Here is a 26,361-nt window from a genome sequence, read left to right as displayed (position 1 = left end):
TTAATAATACATTTAAATTAATACCCTACATATAAAAAAATTATTTTTGGGGGGTGGGGGTGGGTCGTGGCCCACCTCAGCCCACCCCTAGGTCCGCTGCTGGCCGTGTGTGATCTCCCCACCATCATGCCACGGCAAATAGAAGCCTGAATTTTGATTTTTAAGACCTGGCCCGTGTGTTGATCTGACCATGACCGTGGCAAACACAACAAAGAGGAATACGACAATTTTTGTCGTTTTATGTTACTTTTAAACATCAATTATATGTATATGTATTAAAACTCCATTAACCATTATGCTATAAATAGGACCTCAATTATATTCTCATATAATTATCAAGCTCCACTTGTAAACATTTTCAAGTTTCAATAAAATCTAAAATCAATTTAATATTTTCTGATGTTGAAAACACCGCTATTCAAACTTTTAAAAGTTCATCCATGCTCTGCTAGGGTTTGTTTTTACTTCTCTTTGTGAGGAGCTTGTTTTTTCCATTCATTTCACCAATTTACTCATTAAAATACAATACTAAACTTTCGCATAGCTACCATCCAGTGTGATACTATGGAACATCCTAATCTTGAGGCTTATCGTTGAATGAAGAGGAGGAAGGATTTCGGTTCGAGTTTGATGAGGAGGAAGATGAACAGGTGGATCTTCGGTGGTGCCTTGTAGGACGCTTTATCTGTGAGAGGGCCATTCACTTCAACTCCATGAAAATAAGAATGGCGGATCTGTGGAAGCCGCTGAGAGGAGTCACGATCAAGGAGACAAAGACAGGGAAATTCTTATGCCACTTTGCTCATCCAATTGATATGGAGGAAGTCCTAAATGGAGGTCCTTGGACATTTGATAACAATATGCTAATCTTGGAGCAAGTTCAATTAGGAATGCAAATTGAACAAATACCCCTCTACTATGTCAATATGTGGGTTCGGGTCCATGATCTTCCAATGGGGCTAATGAAGGAGAGAGTAGGTACCTCGTTGGCTAATTATATCGGTTCCTTTGTGGAGTACGATAAGAATAATAATTTTACCTTTTGGAGAGAATATATGAGGATTCGGGTGAGAATAGATGTCAGATTGCCTCTTAAAAAATATACCAAAGTGATGAACAAGGAGGGAAAGTGGTGTACCGTGAAATTCAAGTATGAGAAACTAGGGATCTTTTGTTTTGTTTGCGGAGTTATGGGACACGCAGAGAATAAGTGTGAAGTCAGATTTTCAATGGAGCAAGATGATGGAACAAGAGGATGGTCAGCCGATCTCAGAGCTGATCCAAGATCAAGGGGAGGGCGTCCTGCTTCGCGGTGGTTGAGGGAGGAAGGAGGCGGCCCGGTCAAGCAATCCGGTGGTGACGTGGCTGGTCATTCAAACTCTCAGGCAAGGAATAATGGCGTGGACCCTACTGATACTGAGGTGGCAATCAATGCCCCATAAACTCTCCAAAACCGTTCCAATCATAATCAGGAAACAATCATTACCAATCAACACACTTCATTGCCCATCAATGATACGCTGACTCACATGCCTAAACCATCTATATCTATCCAAAACGTACCACTCTATCAAATAAACCCTGAATTTATTGCTGCGGCCGTTAATAATCCTACCAGACCTGTCCAATCCTTGCTGGCTTCAAAAATTACCCCAAATTTGCTGTCCACCATTAAACCAACAATAACCAATCAATCATTAGCCCCACTCATCATTAACAAACCATAAATGGAAACAAATACAAATAAATCACTAGCCCTAATCATTATGAACAATTCAGAAACGGAAACAAATAAACATCAAAAATTAAACCATCAATTTTTCTCTTTCGACAGTCAACCAATTCCAAAGGGCCCACTACCAGTCAAACCCTTAACCACAAAGAACACACGTGCTGCCAAAATAAAAAACATCGTAACCCGACCCGACCCTGCAACAACGACTGACCCGAACCTAAACCGTACCAGACCAAAAAAAAAAACCAAAAATTTTAACTAACCTGATCCAGGTGTCAAACTAGTAAGCCTTTTAACCTTGCATTCTGACCATAGTCCCATATTGCTCCAAAATACACATGTGGTTCGGCATGGAAGAACGTTTTCTTTTCGGTTTGAAAATAGTTGGCTGAAGGAGGACGACATTGATGAGGTAGTGGAGGATGGGTGGGGTAGGGAGAGAGGTGCTGATATTATAAACAAAACGACTAGATGTGCGTAGAAGTTGATAGGTGGGGAAGAAGAAAACACATGAGATTCAAACAAGAAGTGCTAGAGTGTAGTCAAGAGATGGAAAGGTTGAGGGCTGCCATGACAGGTCCAATTCAGGGCGGTTCAGAGAAATTCATGAGAAACACGCAAGACTACTAGTTCAGGAAGAGGTTTATTGGAAACAGAGAGCGAAGATGCATTGGTTAAAAGAAGGAGACTTAAATACAAAAAACTTTCACATGTCAGCATCTTTAAGACAAAGGGCGAAAAAGATAGGAAAACTTGTGAATGATGAGAATGTTGCAGTAACCACCCAATCTGAACTTTGTGAGGTTGCTTTGAACTATTTTGACCATCTTTTTAGAGCCAATCCTTCAACGCACGATCCGGTCTTTCCTTGATTACTCCCAAAATTACCCAAGAAGACAATGCACAACTGGTGAGGCCTATTACACTAGAAGAATTAAAAGAAGCTTTGTTCCAAATGCATCCGGATAAGGCACCTGGTCCGGATGGCTTTAACCCAGCTTTTTACCAACACTTCTGGATTTATGTGGCAATGATGTGTTCGAGGCAGCAACAGATTGGTTGGAAAGAGGGTACTTCCCGGCACCGTTGAATGAGACAAATATTTGTCTGATACCTAAATGTGAGAATCTGGATTCTATGAAAGACCTGCGACCTATATCTTTGTGTAATGTGCTCTATAAGATGGTTTGAAAATTATTGGCTAATAGGCTTAAGAGCTATCTTGATAAGTGTGTTTCGGAGGAACAGTCGGCATTCATTGAGGGGAGGTCGATCTTAGACAACGCCCTTATTGCAATTGAGGTCATTCTTGCTTTGAAAAGAAGAACGCGAGGTTGGAAAGGTGAACTTGCTCTAAAAATTGATATCAGTAAGGCTTATGATAAAGTTGATTGGGGGTTCATGTGCGGTATGCTTAAAAGGTTGGGATTTTCTGCTAAGTGGATTCATTGGATGATGATATGCGTTAGTTCTGTTAACTATTCAGTATTGGTGAACTTTGAAAAGGTCGGTCCCATATTTCCTGGAAGGGGTTTAAGGCAGGGAGACCCGCTCTCTCCTTATCTATTTATTTTGATCACTGAGGGATTGTATTCCTTAATCAAAAGGTCATTGGCTAGTGGAGACTTACATGGAGTACAGATATGTCACGGGGCACCGATGGTGTCCCACCTCCTTTTCGCTGATGATTGCTTCTTATTTTGCAGGTCCACGGTAGCAGAAATCAATCACTTGATGGGATTGCTTAAGACTTATGAAGAAGCATCCGGGCAAGAAATTAACTTGACAAAGTCGGAGGTGTTCTTTAGTAGGAATTTGAGCATAGCAGCCCAGGAAGACCTTTCAAAAATAATGGGAGTTCGACATGTGCTTGGGACCGGTAACTATCTTGGTCTACCCTCTATGATTGGAAGAAAAAAGAAGGAGGTTTTTGCTTTCATCAAGGACAAAATTTGGAAGAGAATCAACTCGTGGCGAGGGAGACAATTGTCAAGAGCAGGGAAAGAGATAATGATTAAATCAGTGTTACAATCAATCCCGACCTATATTATGAGCGTATATCTCCTTCCGGATTCAACAATCAGGGACATAGAGAGAATGATGAATTTTTTTTGGTGGGGTGGTGGAGCAAATAATAAAGGGATTCGGTGGTTAGCTTGGGATCGTATGACACACCCTAAGGCTCATGGAGGTATAGGTTTTCGAGACTTACATACTTTCAATTTGGCGATGATAGCTAAGCAAGGATGGAATATCATGACAAAACCCAACACACTTTTGGCTAAATTGTATAAAGCAGATATTTTCCGAACTCCTCTCTTTTTGAGTCAAAATTGGGTCATAATCCTAGCTATGCTTGGAGAGGTATTTGGAAATCTCGGGAAATTCTTATGCATGGTTGTAGGTGGAGTATTGGGAGTGGAACTAGAATCAAATTAATGAGTGAACCGTGGCTGAGAGGAGACGATGGTGCATGGCTGCCTTCACCACAAAGCCAAGGTGTGCATAACTTAACCGTTAATGATCTTATGATTCCAAATATAAAGTTGTGGGATAAGGAGAAAATTGTATCTATTTTTCCGCAGCATATTGCTAATCATATACTTGCCATTCCCTTACTTGACATTGTTGAAGATTATTTGGATTGATAATACACATGGTCAATATAGTTTCAACAGTGGTTATAAACTGTTGTTGAATGTCACAGGCAAGGTAGATATTGGGTCACAACAAGAAGATTGGCATAGCCTTTGGACAATCCTTGCTCCCCGAAAGACAAAACATCTCTTATGGAGGATTAGTAAAGGGTGTTTACCTACTCGAATGCGACTACAAGAAAGACGTGTACCTTGCCCGTTGTTATGTCCGTTGTGTAATCACCAAAATGAAGATGATTGGCATGTTTTATTTGGTTGTGATGCTAGTATCCAAGCACGACAAGCAGCAGGTATAGTGCAATTTTTAGAGCCTTTTTTACTGCAGGCCAGCAGTGCCAAAGATGCTATACATGCGATTTGTTCTACAAATGATAAGCAAGCGACTGGACTATTTGCGGCGTTAGCTTGGGTCTTATGGAATAACCGAAACAGCGAAGTTTGGAATGATTCACACGAATCGGGACGAACTTTGGGATTCAAGGCTCGGCATATGTGGGAAGATTGGCTAACTGTTCAGCAGCTGCAGCATGACACAGAAGCAGCTAATACACAGCATGACAGGCGCAATAATACACAGCAGCAGCAGGCCTTGCGATGGCAGAAACCAGCAGTTGGTTGGTATAAGTGCAATGTCGATGCAGGTTTTCACAAAGCGTTGAATAAAACCAGTTTCGGATGGTGTCTGCGTGATGATAGGGGGAGCTTTGTCATGGCAGCGACGGCGTGGTTGGAAGGAAATTGCTCCATAGTGGAAGGTGAATCTATAGCCTTGCTAGAAGCTTTGAGAACATTGGAACAAAGAGGCTTGTCTCACGTTGTTATTGAGACGGATTCAAAAAGCGTGGTGGATGCAATTTCTAATTTACGTGGTGGCAATTCTGAATTTAGTTCTATTGTTTTCAATATTAATAAAATTATGTTATGTAATCCAAACTTCAAGGTTAAGTTTATTAAGCAGCAAGCTAACATGGTGGCTCATACACTTGCTAGGGCGGCCATGTTCTGGACTAGTCGTTGTATCTTTGAGACATTACCTCTTTTATCACTACTTTATTGAATAATGAAATGCTATAGTTTATTGGTTGTCAAAAAAAAAAATATATCTAAAATCAGAATTTTTTTTCTACCCTAAATTTAACTCTTTACCCCTAGTATTTTAAAATATTCTCATTCTATCCTTATTTTACTATACTATATTTTTTTGTCAATTTTTTACTTTTCCGGTGAATGTTTATACCCCTTCAAATGCACTATTCTGGTAAGCTATTCTATTTTTCCGGTTTGTTAAATTTACCGGAACATTTTCCAAAGGTGTTACCGGAACACTTTGAAAGTGTTCATGTGTGTAAAAATTTTATGAAATTGTTTTTGGTTACCATTTCCAAAGTATTCCGGTTAACAAAAACTGAAAAACATTAAAAATAGAGCATATATCCATTTCCATTTTCATCTCCAAGCTTCTCCTCTGCCGCCTTAACTAACCATCATCACTCGGTTATCAGAAAAACCTCATAATCCAAGTCATCGCAGGACGGTGGTTTGTAGTGTTTGTTTCCTTTCTAATCATGTCAGCTTCTATGACCAAACAACTGTTAACCTCCTTAGTTTCTTCAAAGACTTAGGTGGAAAACCTTGGTATTTTCTCTGGTTTAATCAATGAAATCACACCACCTTATGTTGTTCTTGCAATGGGTTCAGTTCTTAATTTTTTTGGTTATTTCATGATTTGGTTGGCAGTGACCAAAACAATTTCAAAACCAAAAGTTTGGCAAATGTGTCTTTATATTTGTGTAAGTGCTAATTCTCAGTCTTTTTCAAACCAGAACACTTTGGAAAAAAAAATTTCATAAAATTTTTGCACACCTAAACATTTTTTTCAAGTGTTCCGGTAAAAAAAATTTAACAAATCAGTAAAGTAGAAAAAGCTTACCAGAACACTTTTTTAAAGTGTGCCGGTTTGAAATCTTTACCGGTACTCTTTTTTCATATTTGCCGATATGAATATGCATACCGGAACACTCATATGAAAGTATTCCGGTATGAATCGGTATGAATATTCATACTGGCAAACTTAAAAAAAAGAGTACCGATAAATATTTCAAACCGGCACGCTTTAAAAAAAATGTTCCAGTATGTATTGTTCCACTTACTCTCTCTTTCTCCCCTAACTCACACCTGCACACTTTCTCTGTGTAGTGTAGAAAATGATTATTGTTTTTATAGTTTTACCTTATATATAATGGCATATTTATCATTTCACTTCTAATTGTTGAGGTAAAGTGATAAATATAGGGGTAGAGAAAAAAATTTCCTAAAACCATCAAAATGAGAACAATAAAAACATCGTAAAACAAAAACAATACACCCAATTAAACAGAACTTCTGCAGCCAACCCAACAAGATCAGAAAAATCAACTCCCAAATCTCCAAAAACAACCAGCACTAACATTTGGATGGATATTTTTAAATATCTTATGGAAATAAATAAATTTTATGTTAATTCATAAGGTTTTACTAACCAAAATTGTATTTTAATAAGTTGCTTTTTCATAAAATATCTTGATATGCTTATAATAATACATAAAAATTTATTTATTTGCTTACGCTGTTTTACAAAAATTCAAAAATAAGTCAATCCAAACGGACCTAGAACTAATTAACTATTTGGTTCAACCACTTGATTAAACCACAATTTGTATTCTCATTAAATGGATAACAAACATCATTGAAAATTCACACCACCCTTCAATAGACATAACGATTTGGTTTGATATTTGGGTTCAAGTAATATTAATTCTCAGTCATTTTAAGAGAATAACTTCATAGAATTAATAATTAATATTTTTTTCTTTCTCATTTAATATATTTGCTATTGAGACAAACTTAAATTTAACACTAAAATAAGGAAGAAAAAGATACACAATATACACCCGACCAAGATCTAATGAGGGACCATTAAACTAGTGGAGTCAAAGTTCCTGTAACTAACTTAACCAAACTGGTTTAAATAACATTGGAAAAAAAAAAACACAAAACAAAAATTAGTACCCCTTTTAATTTCAATTTTACCTTCTTTTTTTTTTTTTGTTTCACCATTCTTCATATCTCACCAGTTTGTGTAACATTTTACCAATGGAACAGGATGAAAAAAATAAATAATTTAATCATTAAAACCACCTCCTGTTCCATTTTTGTTGAAGAAAGAATATTTCCAATTCTGTAAACCTGCAATCTATAACCAAAAGGGAAATCAACTTCCACATCATAGACTTTCCTCAAATATATCTTCGTCTTGATGAAGCAATGGACTATTCTTCGTGTGTGTAAAGCTCATTTGGTTAGTTCCATCGTTCATTGAAGACCGAACAACCTGCATATCAATTTACTCTCTTACTTTATGATTGCTAATAAAATTATACATATCTTGTATGCAGCACATGAGAATCTCAAAAGTTAAACAAATTAACACCTAAACTAATTACTTAGATAACCATAAACAAATTAACACATAAACTGTTGCAATATTTTACAAGGTAAGCATAAACTTACAAGACATGTTCTCGCACATGGTGCAAGTGCACTAAGCAAATTAACACCAAACAAACAAAACACTACCATAGAAAAGAAGCATTATCAAGTTAAAATAAGCAAACCCGAATGAGTTCATTGTGATTCGTTCAAGTTTTGACTATACCAATAACAAGCATGAGTTTGAGCATACTCATAGTCTTAGAACACGAGTATACTGATAATTTGTCATGAGTTATTCAAACAAGAAATCAAGTTTGGACGGAAAAACAGGGAATTAAGTATTAGACCAGAGTAGCATGATAGAAACTTGACCAGTGTAAGACGCGCAAGCTCCGCCAAAATTGAAATTTCAGATGCAAACAACAAATTATCAATATAGAGAAGTTAATATTAACAAGGATTAAGAATCAGTTCAACTTTGAAAGATTAAGAATCAAGCTGTAGAATAATTTTGCACTGAAAGCAGTACAGAAAACAAAATTTCCTTGTGGTAAGCTGTTTGTCAGTTTAACTTTGATGAATTAATGAAATATAGAGTTTCGCTACAATTTGTTTGTCGCGAAAGCAGTATAGAGGATGAGTTATATAGTAACATTTTATTGGTGGGGTACGGTAGAGTCCATTGAAGCCAAACTCTAAAGAGACCTTCATGAAACAGACAGACTCCGTGAAAAGTCTTTACACTGTAAGTTAACATATGTAAATAACAGTGCTCGTCTAAAATTTAAGGAACAGAACAGACAAGCACTTCAAAGACTATGATGTAGCAGTGTTCATTGCAACATCTAGAGTGCAAACAAAAGGAGATTAAGCTAAGGTACTGACTTTTTATGAAGACTGTCTTAAATACTTATTCAAGCTAGCTCAAAAGAGTAAATTTTATGAAGACAAGAAGAGAATTAATAGATACCTTTAAAATATGGTATGATGTAATATTGTTTGTTAACTTAGATCTCAAATCATATAAAAGACTAAATGTGGAAACTAAGTAATGTGGAAACTAATCTTAGGAGATGATCTAGAATACTCACAATATCAAGAATTCCAAGCAACTTTCTTATATTGTAACATTACTGTTGAAACTAAAGCTTACAAACTTCAATGCTGTTAACATATATATACCCTTTGCAGAGAAAATATGACCCGACATAATCAAACCCAAAAACATATCTTGAATAAACAAACAGAGAAAACCTAAACAGTCAGTCAACAAGATTCGCATCCAAGAACAAACCACAATAATCCAACTACAGATACCACAGTTGATACTCTTGAATAGTAAGCAAACCAAATTGAAATTATGTTAGGCCGATGCTTATAGCAGCTAAAGCCCAAACCAAACCAAGGTAATCAAAACCGGACCAGAGATTGAACCGATAAAGGCACCGGTTCACGATTCATTGGTCTGACTGGGGTTGAACTGCGGTCGAACCGGTATTAAAGAAATAATTGAAATATTATATTTCTAATCTATATTTAGGTCAGAGGTAGAAATTTTCAATTAAAAACCTTTGGTCTAGTGGTTGGCTTGCGCACGTTTTCCTGTTTTGGTCACAGGTTTGAATCTATCATCGACCAACCTTATATTTTTAGTTGTTTAATTTGATTTTATATATTTTTGGTTCACTTTAAAGCAATAAAAAAAAAAACTTTGTCCCAAGTCCACTACTTCGTTGTAACCCTAAACCCTAAAATTACTCAATGGAAGCAAGGAGCCGCCCCCTCCTCTTTATTCATGTTATTTTCTTTTTTATTTCAATAATTCATTTCATTTGACTTCATCCTTCATTTTCTTTGATTGCAAAAGTGCACCAATCCTTATTCCTGGAATTTATTACACCTATAATGTTTTTTTTTTCCTGGCCAAAAATATCTGCTATGTCTTCTCTTCTTCTTTGTTTGTCTTTCTTCCAGATCTTGACTCTGTCTCCGTCCCTCCCACGTGCTTTGTCTGTTTCTTCTTTGAATCATAGTTTCAGTTCAATTCATGCTCTGTGCTTGCGAAGGGAGAGAAAACTAAGTAAAAAAGACCAAATCGCAGTCCAACCTGCAAATCCACCCGAACTTCCAGCTTTGACTGGTTTTCCCGGTTTCCTACTGGTTTAGCGGTTTGTTCACTGGTTTTATGCAAGAGCGGTTTTCAGCCTGTAACGGACCGGAAACTGGTCCGGTTCTGTTGGAATATATTTAGTTTCCTAATTTGTTATTTCTAGAAGATTCTAAACATATCATTATTTCCTTTTATTTCTCCTAAAATCAAGGAGATAGCCAGTTGTACTTTTATTATAAATACCAGCCTTGAGCTGATGAATAAATCATTACAGCATTCACACATATTTTTTAACATGGTATCACGAGACCTAGGTTAGGGTTAGAGTTCCACCGTAAAAAATTTCTGTTCGACCCGTTCTTTTACCCGACCCATTCTCATACCCGTTTAGTCTCTCATGGCCGACTACAACAAGTGGCCTTCCCTCGGTCAGGCCTATACCGGATCCTCGGTCAATAACGATGGCCAACCACCAAGTGCTGGCCGCGGAAACGGAGGAGGTGGCCGCGTAGACGGAGCTGGCCGCGGAGACGGTGGTGGCCGTGGTGGTGGGATACCAGACTTTATTGCTAACAGTAGCGGTAATGGCGGAAACAACGGAAACAGGAACAAAATTGTTTATGGTGACAGCGATTTCAACACAGGCTTCAAAGACAAAGAGGGTTCCTCCCTCAAGGTCGATATTCCTAAGATGAACGGGAATAACTATAATCAATGGGCCCAAACTGTTCGCTTGGTATTGGATGGTAAAGGAAAACTTGGATTTTTGACGGGAGCATTCGCTGAACCTGCACAAGGAGACCCACTTCACCAACAATGGAAGTCTGAAAACTCCATGATTATTGCTTGGTTAGTAAGCACTATGGAAACTGGCATAGGCAAGCCGTACATGTTTTTGCCTTCCGCAAAGGATGTGTGGGAAGCTGTTAAGGAAACATACTCTGATATCCAAAACGCCTCTCAAATCTTTGGTTTAAAGTCACGGTTATGGCATGCTAAGCAAGGTGACCGGAATGTAACTGCTTATTACAATGAGTTGCTGACCTTGTGGCAAGAGTTAGATCTTTGTTATGATGACAATTGGAAATGCGCAGAAGATAGTGTTTTATTTCTAAAGAGGCAAGAGAATGATCGTGTGTTCATGTTTCTCGTTGGGCTGAATAAAGATCTTGATGTGGTAAGAGGTCGAGTTTTAGGAAAGGTTCCATTGCCAACTCTTCGTGAGACTTTTGTAGAAATAAAAAGGGAGGAGGCACGACAAGGAATTATGATGGGCAAGACACCTCGAAGCTCTGAATCTGAAGGCTCGGCTTTGGCAACTAGAAACCCCTACGAAGAAAAAAAATTAGACGAAGTTCCTCGGTGTGATTACTGCAACCGCGAATGGCATATGTGTGACGATTGTTGGAAGCTCAAAGGCAAACCTCCTAACTGGACTCCTAATTGGAAGAAGAAAGGTGGTCGTGCATTCCAAGCTAGTAATTCTGATCAAGGACGACAATCTACTTCAACTCAGGGTCCATTCACTACGGAACAACTAGAGAAACTGTTCAAACTCCTCGAGTCTCAAACTCCTTGCTCTGTAGCAACAAAAGGTAACTCTGTTTTTCTTCGTGTCAGTCCCAATCATACTTGGATAGTAGATTCAGGTGCCTCTGATCACATGACAGGTGAATCCACTTTGTTCTCTTCATATAGTCCATGTGCAGGTAATCAAAAAATAAAAGTCGCAGATGGCTCCTTTTCAGCCATTGCCGGCAAAGGGTCAGTTGTGTTGTCTCCAATGTTAACTCTTAAAAATGTCCTTCATGTTCCAAACTTGTCCTGTAGTCTAATGTCCGTTAGTAAGTTAGCCCAAGATATAATTGTCAAACTAATTTTTTCCGATCTCATTGTGTCTTTCAGGATTTGAACTCGGGAAAGATGATTGGCAGCACTGAGGAGAGTGGAGGACTCTACTACTTTGACATTGGATCTGCATCACAACTACCTTCTAAAACAATAAGTTCCTGCTTTGAGTCTTTTTCTGTTTTGAATAATCATGATGACAATATTATGTTATGGCATTTACGATTAGGTCATCCTAGTTTTCCCTATTTAAAACACTTGTTTCCAAAGTTATTTCGGAATAAGGATATTTCTTTGTTTAAATGTGAAGCATGTGAATTTGCAAAACATCATCGTTCCCATTTTGCAATACAGCCTTACAAACCATCAAAACCTTTTTCTATTATTCACAGTGATGTTTGGGGCCCTTACCGTACAAGTACACTATCTCTTAAGAAATGGTTTATCACCTTTATCGATGACCATTCAAGGGTATGTTGGGTGTACTTGTTAAAGGGGAAATCTGATGATTGTCGGGCTGTAAAAGATTTTTGTACAATGGTGCAAAACCAATATCAAACTAATATTCAAGTCTTTATAAGTGATAATGGCAAAGAATATTTTAACACTAATTTGAGTATTTTTTTTCTTGAAAATGGAATTATACATCAAAGTTCATGTCCTAATACTCCCCAACAAAATGGCGTTGCAGAAAGAAAAAATAGACATTTATTGGAGGTAGCTAGAGCTTTATTTTTCTCAAGTAAAGTACCAAACTATTTGTGGGGTGAAGCGGTTTTAACTGCTGCCTATTTAATTAACAGAATGCCTTCAAAAGTTCTCAATTTTCAAACTCCAATTGATACTTTCAAAGAATGTTTTCCTAGTGCTCGTGTTTCAAATGATTTGACATTAAAAAATTTTGGTTGCACGGCCTTTGTACATGAACATAAGAATGTTGGAAAACTCGAACCACGTGCTATAAAATGTGTTTTTGTTGGATACTCCCCAACCCATAAGGGATATAAATGTTTTGATCCAAAAAACAAGAAAATGTATGTCACTATGGACGTTACATTCTTTGAAAACAAATATTTTTTTGATGATACTCATCTTCAGGGGGGATTTAAAGGAAGGCTCATTTCAAACCGAGGACATGAGTTTTTTTAATAATTTATATTTGCCTGAATCAGAAAGTTCTAAGACTTACAGTTTTGCACCAACAGAAAATGGCCATGATTCTTTATTTAAGCCTACTCCTGTTATGAGTAAGGAACTTGGTGAATCTGAGCCTACATTTTCTCATGAAGAAAACCATGAGAATTTTCAAAGTAATAATGATGATCTAATTGAAATGCCACAAAGTAGTGAGTCATCTAAAGAGAATAGGTTTGAAGCAGAAAACAACATTTGGAAAGGAAAGGTTTTTGTGAGAAAGAATCACAAAGAAAGTGATGAGTCCACATCTCAACAGTGTCATGAATCTGAACCGGGGAATGATCAGCCTCCTAAAAACCGAAAAGGTAAGTCTATCTCTGTTTCTGAGAGTCGTATCTTGTATCCCGATATAGATGATTCAGTTGCTGTTAGAAAACCTGTTAGATCTTGCACTAAACATCCCTTGTCTAATTTCATATCATATTCAAAATTGTCTTCATCATTTTCTGCTTTCACCTCAAAATTGTCTAGTGTAGAAATTCCAAAAAATGTACAGGTTGCTCTAGAAGTTCCAAAGTGGAGGGAAGTTGTACTTGAGGAGATGAAAGCCCTTGAAAAGAACAAAACTTGGAGTGTTATGACACTACCGGATGGGAAGAAGACGGTTGGATGCAAATGGGTGTTTACTGTGAAGTATAATTCAGATGGGTCAATTGAAAGGTATAAGGCTCGATTGGTAGCTAAGGGGTTTACTCAGACCTATGGTATAGACTACTCAGAGACATTTGCTCCTGTTGCTAAATTGAATACTGTTAGAATTCTCTTATCTGTTGCAGCTAACCTGGATTGGCCCCTACATCAGTTAGATGTTAAGAATGCCTTTCTCAATGGTGATTTAGAAGAAGAAGAAGTATATATGGACATTCCTCCTGGTTTTGAAGACAGGTTTGGATCAAATGTATGCAAACTAAATAAGTCTTTGTATGGATTAAAGCAATCTCCTAGAGCTTGGTTTGAAAAATTCACTCAGTCCATGAAGAAACAAGGGTACGTTCAAGGGCAGGCTGACCAGACCTTGTTCACAAAGTTCTCCCAAGATGGGAAAGTAGCTGTCCTGATTGTTTATGTCGATGATATTGTTCTTACTGGAAATGATACAGTTGAAATGGGAAGAGTAAAAGAGAAATTAGCAGCAGACTTTGAAATCAAGGACTTGGGATCCATGAGATATTTTCTTGGTATGGAGGTTGCTCGATCAAAAGATGGTATTGTTGTTTCCCAGCAGAAATACATCATAGATTTATTGAAAGAAACGGGAATGAGTGGATGTCGACCAGCAGATACCCCCATGGATCCTAATGCAAAACTTTGGGACCGGCAGGTTCGATTACTGATAGAAGATCAACCTCTAGATATTGTGCCTATGTTTGGGGTAATCTTGTGACGTGGAGGAGCAAGAAACAAGGAGTTGTAGCAAGAAGTAGTGCAGAAGCTGAGTTTAGAGTTATGGCTCAAGGTATATGTGAAGGATTATGGATCCATAGAGTCTTAGAAGAACTTAAGATGAAAATTGAGCTTCCGTTGAAGTTGTACTCTGACAGTAAAGTTGCTATTAGCATAGCTCATAACCCTGTTCAACATGACAGAACCAAGCATATTGAGATTGATCGACATTTCATAAAAGAGAAGTTAGATGCTGGAATCATATGTTTACCTTTTGTAACTTCAAGTCAACAAACTGCAGATATCTTAACCAAAAGTTTGGCAAGATCCACCTTTGAGCATTTGATAGGCAAGTTGGGCATGACAGATATTTATGCACCAACTTGAGGGGGGGTGTTGGAATATATTTAGTTTCCTAATTTGTTATTTCTAGAAGATTCTAAACATATCATTATTTCCTTTTATTTCTCCTAAAATCAAGGAGATAGCCAGTTGTACTTTTATTATAAATACCAGCCTTGAGCTGATGAATAAATCATTACAGCATTCACACATAACGGACCGGAAACTGGTCCGGTTCAACCAGCCGGTCCGGTTTTATTACCTTGGTCACGACTTCAAATTAAACTGAAACAATATTGAGCTAGTGTTTACATCAGCTCAAACCCTAATTTTAATTAAGGTGAAACAAATTCATACAAAACTGAAACATAAATGGACCAGTGCTACCCACAACTTAAGTCCTAAGGAAAACTAAAACAGATGGCGGTGTTGGTGGCATTGTGATTTTTAACCAAATTAGAATGATAAGTCGAGGTTCGGAAATAACTGTGGTGCAACCAAACAATGCTAAAGAGCACATAAGAGGCACATCAAATTCTACTACAGGGAGAACCGAAACACAAGAACAAAATTAGAACCATTGTTGGAGAGTAACAAACCAAAAGCAAAACCACCATGTTGCAGCCAACAACAGATATAGAACTAGTGGGAGTTGACGAGAGCAGCAGCACAACAAATAGAGGCAAAACATCAACCAATTGATAAACAGAAGCGAGCTGACTGCAAGTGCATGAATAGGAGGTTGAAGGGAATCAGTGACCACATAAACAAATGTAAACAAAGAGAGACAGCAGAATCAACACTGGAAGGGGTGGCTCAAAATAAAGACAGGACAGGTCACAGAGGATCGTACCACTATGATCCCATGTTGAAGTTGTGGGTTTTAGATGAAAAAAAGAAGATATTTTTCAAATATGATATGGTCTAATGTTATATCACATATAGACCTCCTATTGTGAAGACCTATTCATGGAAAAAGCCCATTAATAATTGGGTTCTATGGGACTGCAAATGTGTAACTATAAATAATTGGTTAGGGAGATGACAGGCTCTCAATTTCCTGTCTGTTGTGCTGTAATAAAAGTGCGTAACTTCTCTAAACAACTGTCTACTGCAATATCGGCCAAGGCACATTGTGTGAAGATTAGTGTGTAATCCTTACACTCTGAAACATTGTTTCAAGAGTAATTCCTCAATAATATCCTAGTAAATTCATTCTAATTCCATTGATTTAGATACCAGTTCTAACACTGGTATAGTACTAAGATCCGGGCAGCAGGTAATAGTGGTTACCAAAAAATTATGGAGGCAAGACTTGAAGTTTTGTGATAACGCGGTTTTGAAGAATTGTTGGGACTGCTACAGACCCTGGAACAGAATGCAAAGGAGGAACGCAGGGAAAGACCCTGGCCAACTATATTTCCTAATTCCTAATAAAGTTTTTGTTGGTAGAACGTAAAAGTGTAAAAACCCAATAATTACATATGAATAGAAGGCAAACGGGCAACAAGCTGTGCCGTTAACCCAATAAAATGGATCAAGCAATTGTAAATAGAGTGTTGCCCAATGCAAACAAATTGTAAAATATAATTCGAACTAAACTAAAATAAAATGCTTAAAAAATTACCAACATTTTTAATAAAAAATATGAAACAGAATAGAAAATTACTTATATACATATATATAGTATAATTTAAGAATAAATATTAAACAGAATACAAAAAAATAAATAAATAAATAAATATTTGTTTATGCAACTTAAAATAAATATTATAATATAAATTATGTAAAATATATTTCATCTTTGGTAGGAACTTGCAATGAGTGTTACGATTTACGATTTTCCTATACGCAAACGATCTTAGGCAAGATCTCGAATTTGACGACCATGGATCTCACTTTTAGGGTTTGTTTGCTTCCCCCAATCAGGGCTTTCCAGCCACGTTTTATTCATCAGTGTTACATTACACACGTTTCTACTTTTATTCAGTGCTATGTCTTCATAACATTAATTAAATATACAATTATGCATTCCATTTTTATACTTGACAATGAAATGAATTGGTAATTTGTGTTCATATAGAGTTGACAATGAAGCAAGCAAACAAAAGACAGAAGAATATACAGCACCATATCTAATTAAACGTATAGAGTATAGCATATAGCAGGATCAGATCATCCAACCTTTTCAACTTCTTCTAGAAGGTGTGTGTTCTCCTTCAAGTACTGCAATGTTTTGTCCCTTCCCTGTCCTAACCTGTTTCAAGACAGATTTGGATGATCAACATTAAGAGAGATCCCACCCGCCATTGGGACACAAACAATGGGAAAGGCAAAGAAAGTGAAAAAAGATAACAACAGAGATAAACAGAATAAAAATGAAACACGGAAGGAAGGAGGTGTCGTGATAATGAAATTTACTTCCGCATCAATTTCACAATAACTGGACTAAATTTTCCTTCTCAAGTACCTAAGTTGGAGGATGTAAAACACAACAAAGTAAAATAATACAAGATATCATCAAAAATATTAGAAACAAATAGTAAGCATCCAAAAGTGTTTAGACAATACCGATGCTCCCCATAACTGTACCAAGAGCCCTTCTTTAAGACAATATTCATCATTTCTGCACAATCTAAAATGCAACCCTGCATTCAAAATGAAAATTCAAAATAATGGTATTCACTTAATGTTAAAAATGATTTTATGTTCCAACACTCACCAGCTTATTGACTCCCTCTCCAAATGAAATATCAAATTCAGCTACTTTGTACGGCCTTGAAACCTAAAACAACTTTTCAAATTAATTACCTCCACAATAAAAAAGAAAATCAACGAAGAAATAAATATATCTGATTCTGATAGAATGAATATAAAAAAGATTAATATCTATTTATCTTCAGAACAATGTAGAGTATGTAGTAGATAATCTCATGAAGAGTGATTTAATATTTAGAGCACTTTTGTTTTAGTTTTTGAAAAGTGATTTCAAGGTTGAGTAAAAAGTTATTATTTATTAATGTAAAGCTGGCATAAGCTATTTTTGGTCTGGTTAAGATTATATAAGCACCTTAAAATCTTTTCAAAATAATCAGAAATCAGATTCTTGTAGTTCTTTTTTCTTTGTCAAAAATTTACATAAAGTGATTATTTTTCAACAAAAAGCTGAAAAATAGGGAAATAGGGCGCATAATTATATTTCTTATTTTGTTTCCCTTATGTAATAACTAATAAACATAAACTGTCTAGTACAAATAGAGGTTAACTTAACCAAGTCATCGGACTCAAGTGGTTAATGAGCTTCACCAAAGGACGGAATGTTCAGGAGAACCCAAGTATGATTCGTGGGTGGAACAATTTTTTGGTCGGGCTTTACTTACCTTGTGGCCGAACTCCGAATTACTAGGGTCCCCTTCCCCTATGAACCGGAGGGTTAACACCAAAAAAAAGTACAAGAATAACAATTTATTAAAAATTCAACATTTGAGAATGTGATAAAAGACATGGGCTTGTATAAAATAGAGGTCTTGTATCCCTATATATAGGAGTTAGTGTTTAGACTTCTATATTATTATCAATCATCTTTTACCATAATTATATTTCTTTTTATTCTTCCTTTTCTTTTATCTAAAACCTGTAACTTCAACATGATATTAGAGAGGTATCATCCACCGTGATATGTTCCACATTATTTTGTTATCGAGTTCCCAAAGGTTTGGGACTGTACTTGATAGTTATATTCAAACACGCTGAGAAATTTCTCATGGAAAAATTTCAAATATAGGAATATTGTAGTTACCTTGCTCTTTTGCACTCTTACACGAACTTTAAGGCCAATTTCTTCATCTCCTTTGGCCTAAAAGGAAATGAAAATGCAGAGTAGTTCTTCATAGTAAACAATCTTGATATTATGATAAAAAAATTATATTAGGAACAAATATTTACATTAATAAAAATTGTTGATATTTTGGAGTATAAAGGCTAAATAGCAACACCAAGTTTAAGATAATATATAACAGAATGTGTTTAAAAAGCTATTGTGCTTACCGACTTTATCTTCCCTATACCACGAACTTCTAGCCGAACCGATGCAAAAAACTTCAATGCAATTCCACCACTTGTTACTTCAGGATTTCCATAATAGACACCAATCTACACAAGTGAAGAGAAATACAAACCATATAAACTAAAGCAAGATATTTATCAGTGACGTATATCATTGAACTCATATAATTAAGCAATTACAAATAGATGGCACTCATAATTAAATGCATAGTCTTCTAGTAAGGAAATTATACTAATCAAACACAAGTACCTTATATCGTATTTGGTTCAAAAATATAAGAGTACAACCGGCTTTAGAGGCATTTCCAGACATCTTACGCAAAGCTTGGCTCATAAGACGAGCCTGCAATCCCATTTGCTGCATTCCAATCTCACCCTATGCATTTTTATATGAAAAAAATGGTTAGAAAAGAGTGGTTCCCTAAATTATATAATGAACGTACCTATAACAAAGAAAATCAGATTTTACTTCAACTTCTGCTCGGGGAGTAAGAGCTGAGACGGAGTCCACGCAAATGAGATCTATGGCACCAGATCTACACATACGATCTGCGACTACAATATGCAAAGTTCAATCAATTAACAGACACTATGTAGCACCCTGATAATGCAATATGGGCACCGCCAAAATAATCTTATCCATTCCAACATAACCACAAGTCAAAGGTATTACTCTCAAGAGCCATCTCTCCATGATCTGGTTGGCACACGATTAAATTTTCTACATCAACTCCTAACGCTTTAGAATATGCTGGATCAAAAGCATGTTCTGCATCAACAAGCATTGCATTGCCTCCTAATTTCTGCACAACATATAAACAAAACTTCACATTGATTCCAAATACATACTTAGGATACATCGATAATCATCATCAGGAATTAATGATTGGGAAAATTCCAGATAAATTACCTGTACTTCTGCAATTGCATGAAGTGCTAGGGTGGTCTTCCCACTGCTTTCTGGTCCATATATCTGGAAACAGATATAACAGATAATGTCAGCTTCCTATTAATGAATAAATTAGTAAAAGGAAAAAAAATAGAACCAACAATTCTTTCAAAAAAAGAAACTAAGGCATGAAATTGGGACATCTTTAATGATTAAATCATTTTGCATAGATGGTTTGTTTTTAAAGCTTAACAAACTCTTTATATACTCCAATAAAGCTTAGCACAATATATATAATATACTCCATCAAGAACCCAGAGAGTGTAAATATGACGAGCAAAGGACATGAATGACAGCATGAAGCATAAAGTCAATACCTCTACAATTCTTCCTTTTGGAAGACCACCACCTAATGCAAAGTCTAAAGACAAACATCCACTGGGAAAAGTTTCACTGCAACATTCCAGACGATAGAAAATCTGTCATGTTATGTGATTTAAATAACAGAAAATAACGAAAGCATAAATTGATATTTTTCCATCTGTTTAAAACAGTTGGGCCGATACATAAGTGAGACAGATGATAGAGAATGTGAAGAAGATACATACACCAAAGCTCCACCAGCACTGCCCAATCTCGTAACACTACCTTTTCCGAAAGAGCTGTTTATATCGTTCATTGCTGCTTCCAGTGCCTTTTGCTAGAATTGAAATATAATTGTTAAATCAAATATACGTCTACATTAGTCCCATATCCCGTGAACAATGTAATGATCATTAAAGTGAAACCCTAGTAGACAAATAACCTAGTAGTTTTATTGGCATGATGACATTATATTTTCGATTGAAACAATTATCTAAAAACATTTCATAACAAGCAAGGACTTATATATCCTAAAAGCTAACAAGTTAACTGACTCCAATACATTAATAATTAAAATGAGAAGTTAAAACAATATACTTCCGTGAACACTAATATGCAGATGAAAAGTATAAAAGATGATATGGTTAAAATTTGTATATTATTATGATTATTAAAAAGGTAAATATAATAGATGATAGCATACATATATAGAAAGAAAAAAAACAATTATCATATGCAGATATAGTATATTTCTCATGCATCATTCTTGTAGAGTATTTTTATTTTTTCTCTAAGTGGAAATGTGTAATCATGATTCATGATGAAGGACCATATTGATTCACCAAATTGTAAGAAACAAAAAAATAATGAAGGTAGGACCATATTGATTGACCAAAAGTACCGACTTAGAAAAACAATTATATAGTGGGATGTAGTAATCAGAAATAAGAAACTCCCAAAACAAAATCAAGAACATAAAACAACTGGCAAAGATTGTTTCTGCTAGATAAAGTCGACTACATGGAACAAACGGCACCGTGTTCTCTCATGGACTATGTCAATAGGTCAACATTTTAATTCAAGATCTCTCTTAATGGTTGAGTCAGGTTGACGTAGTTTTCTTCAATCTTCCTCTTTTGCAAACTATTTGACTGTCCTTTATTTAGTCTATCCTCCATATTGGCACTTACATGATGTTTCATCATAATGGTCAAATCACCTAAGACAAGACTCTAACATTTTCTTTATAATGGGAACAACCGACTTTCTCTCTAATGACTTCATTTCTTAATTTCACCCATTCTGATTAGATCCTATTTTTAACATTTTTCTTAACTGTCTCATCATTTTGTATGATTGACTCAAGATACTTAACATGTGTGATTTGTCGTATTTATGCCCTTCAACTTTAACCTTTAAGATATGATTTGTGAGCCTAGTAATAAATTTACATTTCATATACACTATTTTACTCCTTCCTAGACAAAAGTCTTGTGTTTCTAACTTTCTATTAATTTCTTGTCTCGACTCCCCAACTTAAATTGTATAGTCTATAAATGCATGCACTATGCTTCAATATGGGTGAAAAACAGCTAAGCAATATGCTTCAATGCTATGTTTGCAAGAGGGAATTTCCTTCCTTGTTGGTGAAATGTGAACAATAGACAAACATTCAGATTGACAATTGATCTCTATCAATTTCACTTCCCCATTCCCTTACCAACAGAACACTCAGAAGTCTACACGGAATGCTAACACAAAACATGGGAGAAAGGTATAAAGGAATACTAGAGAAGGAATATTGCATAAGTGATGCAACCTCTTAAGTATAATATACCCTATTCAATATACAAAAATCGAACTCGCTTGATCAGAACATGTCTCTGCCCCTTCCTTTAATACAATCAAGCATTGTTTTAGTTTTACTCATAAGTACCACATATCAGAACACTCAACGGTTTAACACTTAACAGCTCCTACTTCCACATAGCAATTTAGTGGAACTCACATCCTTCCAAAAAGATAAGGATCACTTTATATCATTAATCAATTAGTGAATATGTAACAATCTCAATAGGAAACTGTAACTCAAACTATATAAATGGAATTCGTCATCAACAAACAATTCTGAATTACAATATAGAAAGGGAATGAAATACAAGATCGAATAGAAGAGAGAAATTATCAAAGAAAGAAAGATTCAGAAGGAAGAAGAAAAGAAAGAGAACTCGAGATTACACGATTTTCATAACTAACTTCTCACATTTCATAACTAACTTACTCATAAGTACTTGTGCACTTCACCTCACCCCATCCTTTTCCACGTTTTCTATCTGTTATAACCAACCAGTGGTGTCCACTCTGCATACTCAGCTTTCTTTTTCTATTTTCCAATATTACTATCATTACAGAATACTTACCAACTCATATAATGTTTAGAGATAATGAACATTGCCTATTTATTCTATTATTTTTAAAAAGGTTAAAAAGTGTCCTAACACTTTTTCTTCAGTCCAATTAAGATCCTAGTATCTGCTACTAATTGAAGTACTGCATTCATACTACATTCCCAAAAGATAAGATTTAACTACATGTTTCACATTTCATAAGTCAAAATACTATCTTTACAAGGAACTGAAATACGCACGCTACTCCTATCTTTCTTTCGAGAAAGCGAAACATAAAACCATGCCATTTTCTTATGCTGCAAAATTCTAATTCCCCAATCCAAATCCAACCTAGTGAAAGCTGTTAGGTTATTTCAATACAGAAATCCACAAAATGCAAACATAAAATTATCTCAACACTTTTAATGCTAATTGCACAATCCAAATTCCAAACTAGTAAAACAGCCACAAAATGCAAACATTGTTATAGTAATTGAATCAAACACTAGAGTTGCAACAAGAAATTCAATTGCAAAAATTCAGTTGAATAAAAAAGGGAAAAAATGTGGAACCATTGTGAAGTAAATTTGAACCTAAATAATAAACGAAGAAAACAAAAAAGCGTAATAATAATAATACCCTATCAACAAAGCGAGCGTCAAAATCAGCAGAAAGAGAACCATTGATTTTGCCTTCAAGTTCGCATTGAATCTTGACATGTTTAGAAGCAGAGAGAGGACGCAAAGAGTGGAACTTGGTTGGAAGAAAGTGAAATGAAGAAGGTGCTTTCAGAATCAAATTGTGGGGTTTTGGAGCGAACACCAAATCCATTGTTGAAAATTAATTAATTAAAATAACAAGAATAAACAAACACTCTTGTTTGTTCTTTTGATTATGATATAAATAAATAAGTTAAAATTAGTAGAAAAAAACTACTATAATGTAGTATTCTTTTTGTGTTATGGTTTCGGAAGAAGAGAGTATTTGTGGGTGAAAGAAAGAAACAGGTCAAGACAAAGGAAAGGATATGCTGTTTGACAAAAATCTATGTTTGAGTCGGCTATAGTTATTTTAGTCCTGAATGTAAACTCACTGTTATTCTGCTTCCTGGTCGAAGAAAAAATACAAAATAGTCTCTGACTCTACAATTCGTTAGTCACTTTAGTCCCTGACGTTTAAAATGACAGTTAACCTTACAAAAAAAAAGCTGATGTGGCATTTTTTAGGAACACATGGCACGTTGACTAGGCATTAGTTGGACATGTGGCATGATGATATGGCAAGGGACCAAACCGACAATACGAGGGACGAAAATGACAATATTTTTTTCTTCTTCATTTTTTCATCTTTTCTTCCTTTCATCCTTCTTCATCTTCTTCACCTTTTCATCTTTATACATTCATCAATAAGACACAGAATTTTAAATCCAACTTTATTAAAAAAATCATCAATAAAAAAATTACAAAATCTTTTAACAAAATCCCTAAATCACAAAAATTTTAAAGCAACTTTGTCTTTTCTCTCATCAATCGTCATCTAAATCTCACCCAACCCAAAACACATAACAATAGATCATCATAACATTGTTCCTCTTTTCCAACTTTCATTCTTCTCTTTGATTTTTCCTCTTTTCTCAAATGAATTCACTTCGTGCTAGGTTCCAGAAATCTTACCGTTGAAAATCGTTTTGTTGGGGAAGAAAAAAGAGGTGTTTTTGATTTTTTATTTCTGTTTTCGGTTCATGTTTTATGTTGTGGAAAACTTTTTAAGTTGATTCGTAGTACTTACTATTGTTTTGATATCACGGGTTGAATTATTATTTAGGTTTTGTATGAGATTTTGCAAGGATCATATATATATCTATGTTTTTGTTTTGAAAAAATAAATAAAATGAATTCACTTCACCGCTCTCAACTACGCCCAATTATTTTTGCACTTTCATCTTCCCCTAAATCCCAACCATCAATCGATTGCTCTTTACCATAACTTCTGGAAAAATTGGAACAACCAAATTGTGTCAAAAATATTTTCATTTGCCTTGTGTCACTCTAAAAACGAAAACAAATTTACACATTGATATTGTTAACTTTTTTCAATGGGGTGTTGTTAGAACAAGCATTTTGTCTACAAAGTGGAGGTATAAATGTCGATCATTACTCAACTTATTTTAAAATTTTAAGATTTTGAGGTTTTAGCGATTTTGTTTGAAAATTTGGTTAAAATTTTGCAAATTTTTTATCGAGGATATTTTTAAAAATTTGGGTTTAAAATTCTGGATTTTATTGATGAATGTATGAACAAGGAGTGAGAGGAAGAAGATGAAGAAATGAAAAGAAAAAAAAAGAAAAAATATTGTCATTTTGGTCCCTCGTATTGTCATTTTCGTCCCTCGTCATATCATCAGACCACTTGTTCAACTAATGCATAGTCAATGTGCCACGTGTCCCCAAAAAATGTCACATCAGTTTTTTTGTAAAGTTAACAATCATTTTTAACGCCAGGGACTAAAGTGACTAACAGATTGTAGAGTCAGAGACTATTTTGTATTTTTTTCTTCAGTCGGGGATCAGAATGACAGCGAGTTGCACATTAAAGGACTAAAATAACTGTTTCCCCTTAAATTAAATTCATCAAAATGATAAAGAACTGCGGATTTTAGCAGTTCTATTTAACTCTTGTTTTAGTATTTTAAAAGTATAATTTATCAATTATATTCTTTCTTAATTAATCTTTGTATTTTGGATTTTTAAAAAATTTAATTAATTTTTTTGGATGCACTGTAGGTTATAATCTTGAGCTCTAAGACCATGTACAATGGTCAAAAACATTCAACACCACTTTTTTACTTCCCAACATTCTATATCATTTTCTCTTTCTTCCACTTAATCATTCAACATTCATTCAACTTTTACCCTCTCTAATGGTTTTTTCATTCAACACTCTACCCCACCATTTTCTCTACCCCCACCATTTTTATTTCATATTTTTATTTAAATTTATATTTTTGTTTTTATGATTAGATAAAATTACAATTATCGATTAAAATTAAATTAAAATAATAAACACTTAACAATTTATTTTTTAGTTTTTTTTAATAAAAACAAAATTATTTAAATAATTTATACGAAACAAATCATCTTAACTTAATTTAAAATACAATACACAAGCAACGTAATTAGTATGATATAAATAATTTAAAATGCAATGCAACACACAAGCAACGTAATTAGTACGATACAAATAATTTAAAATGCAATGCAACACACAAGCAACATAATAATTTAAAATGCAATGCAACACACAAGCAATGTAATAACCATTAAACGGGGGTGTTTGAGATGGATTTCTCAGCATAGATCCATAATATGGATGAAAGTTTGGAACAAATGATGATTGGTTGAAATTTGGTGCTAAACCAAAATTAGGTATGTTTTGAGAGGATGTTGGTTGAAAAATTGATTTGGATTTTGATAATTGTTGGGATTTTGATAATTGTTGGGATGATTAGAAGAATTTTGGGTGTTGTTGAAGAGATTATTGGGATCCATTTCACTAAAAAAAAAAACTAATACTTCAAGATTAACACTAATAGGAAGATAATAATAAGATTATTATAGTGAAAAAATTCATTTTTCTGTGTCCAAATCAAATGAACCAACTCTCTATTTATAGACAAAAAAAAATCATGAATTTTGGTAAAAAATAAAAAATTATTATGCGATGAAATAATTGAGTTCAAAGTATTAATGGATAAAAATCCGGACAACCAATCAGCATCACCCACATGTCCCTATCTGCATCTTCTCTCTCCGCGTTTCTGTGCGTCACGCGCCCTGTTCCCGCATGTAACGCACGCGCCCGTTTGGGCAAATGATGCAGCGCCACGCGTCCCCTCCGTCAGTCTTCTACACAGT

The 26,361-nt window shown here is 35.2% G+C and overlaps 2 protein-coding genes across 2 annotated transcripts; one reads left to right on the top strand and one right to left on the bottom strand.

The window, feature by feature from the left end:
* Nucleotides 1-2,400: 2,400 nt before the first annotated feature.
* Nucleotides 2,401-5,449, top strand: LOC123895912. The gene is made up of 4 exons (XM_045946378.1): nucleotides 2,401-2,511; nucleotides 2,571-2,815; nucleotides 2,944-4,099; nucleotides 4,370-5,449. Exons 1-4 carry the CDS (start codon nucleotides 2,401-2,403, stop codon nucleotides 5,447-5,449), a joined length of 2,592 nt encoding a protein of 863 aa, XP_045802334.1.
* A 1,818-nt stretch (nucleotides 5,450-7,267) lies between these two features.
* Nucleotides 7,268-23,509, bottom strand: LOC123898293 (DNA repair protein recA homolog 1, chloroplastic). Its single transcript, XM_045949211.1, has 13 exons — nucleotides 23,087-23,509; nucleotides 20,306-20,397; nucleotides 20,075-20,150; nucleotides 19,719-19,781; nucleotides 19,482-19,611; nucleotides 19,278-19,363; nucleotides 19,059-19,184; nucleotides 18,791-18,895; nucleotides 18,543-18,599; nucleotides 17,466-17,528; nucleotides 17,315-17,391; nucleotides 16,928-17,000; nucleotides 7,268-7,762 (listed from the first exon to the last, which is right to left on the bottom strand). Exons 1-13 carry the CDS (start codon nucleotides 23,276-23,278, stop codon nucleotides 7,655-7,657), a joined length of 1,248 nt encoding a protein of 415 aa, XP_045805167.1. The 5' UTR covers nucleotides 23,279-23,509; the 3' UTR covers nucleotides 7,268-7,654.
* Nucleotides 23,510-26,361: the final 2,852 nt, after the last annotated feature.

Source organism: Trifolium pratense, linkage group LG7 (assembly GCF_020283565.1).
Source record: "Trifolium pratense cultivar HEN17-A07 linkage group LG7, ARS_RC_1.1, whole genome shotgun sequence".
Classification (NCBI taxonomy): Eukaryota; Viridiplantae; Streptophyta; class Magnoliopsida; order Fabales; family Fabaceae; genus Trifolium; species Trifolium pratense.
This window is presented reverse-complemented; position numbering and strand designations above follow the sequence as displayed.

Excerpts from the sequence above, each read along its gene's own strand:
- LOC123895912 (XM_045946378.1), top strand. The coding sequence starts at position 2,401 with ATGCATTGGTTAAAAGAAGGAGACTTAAATACAAAAAACTTTCACATG. Across the intron at positions 2,512-2,570 it reads TGAATGATGAGAATGTTGCA|AGCCAATCCTTCAACGCACG; the intron begins GTAACCACCCAA and ends CCATCTTTTTAG. Across the intron at positions 2,816-2,943 it reads TGGAAAGAGGGTACTTCCCG|GCTTAAGAGCTATCTTGATA; the intron begins GCACCGTTGAAT and ends ATTGGCTAATAG.
- LOC123898293 (XM_045949211.1), bottom strand. The coding sequence starts at position 23,278 with ATGGATTTGGTGTTCGCTCCAAAACCCCACAATTTGATTCTGAAAGCA. Across the intron at positions 17,529-18,542 it reads TAAGAGTGCAAAAGAGCAAG|GTTTCAAGGCCGTACAAAGT; the intron begins GTAACTACAATA and ends AAGTTGTTTTAG. Across the intron at positions 7,763-16,927 it reads TTCTAGAAGAAGTTGAAAAG|GTTGTTCGGTCTTCAATGAA; the intron begins GTTGGATGATCT and ends ATTGATATGCAG.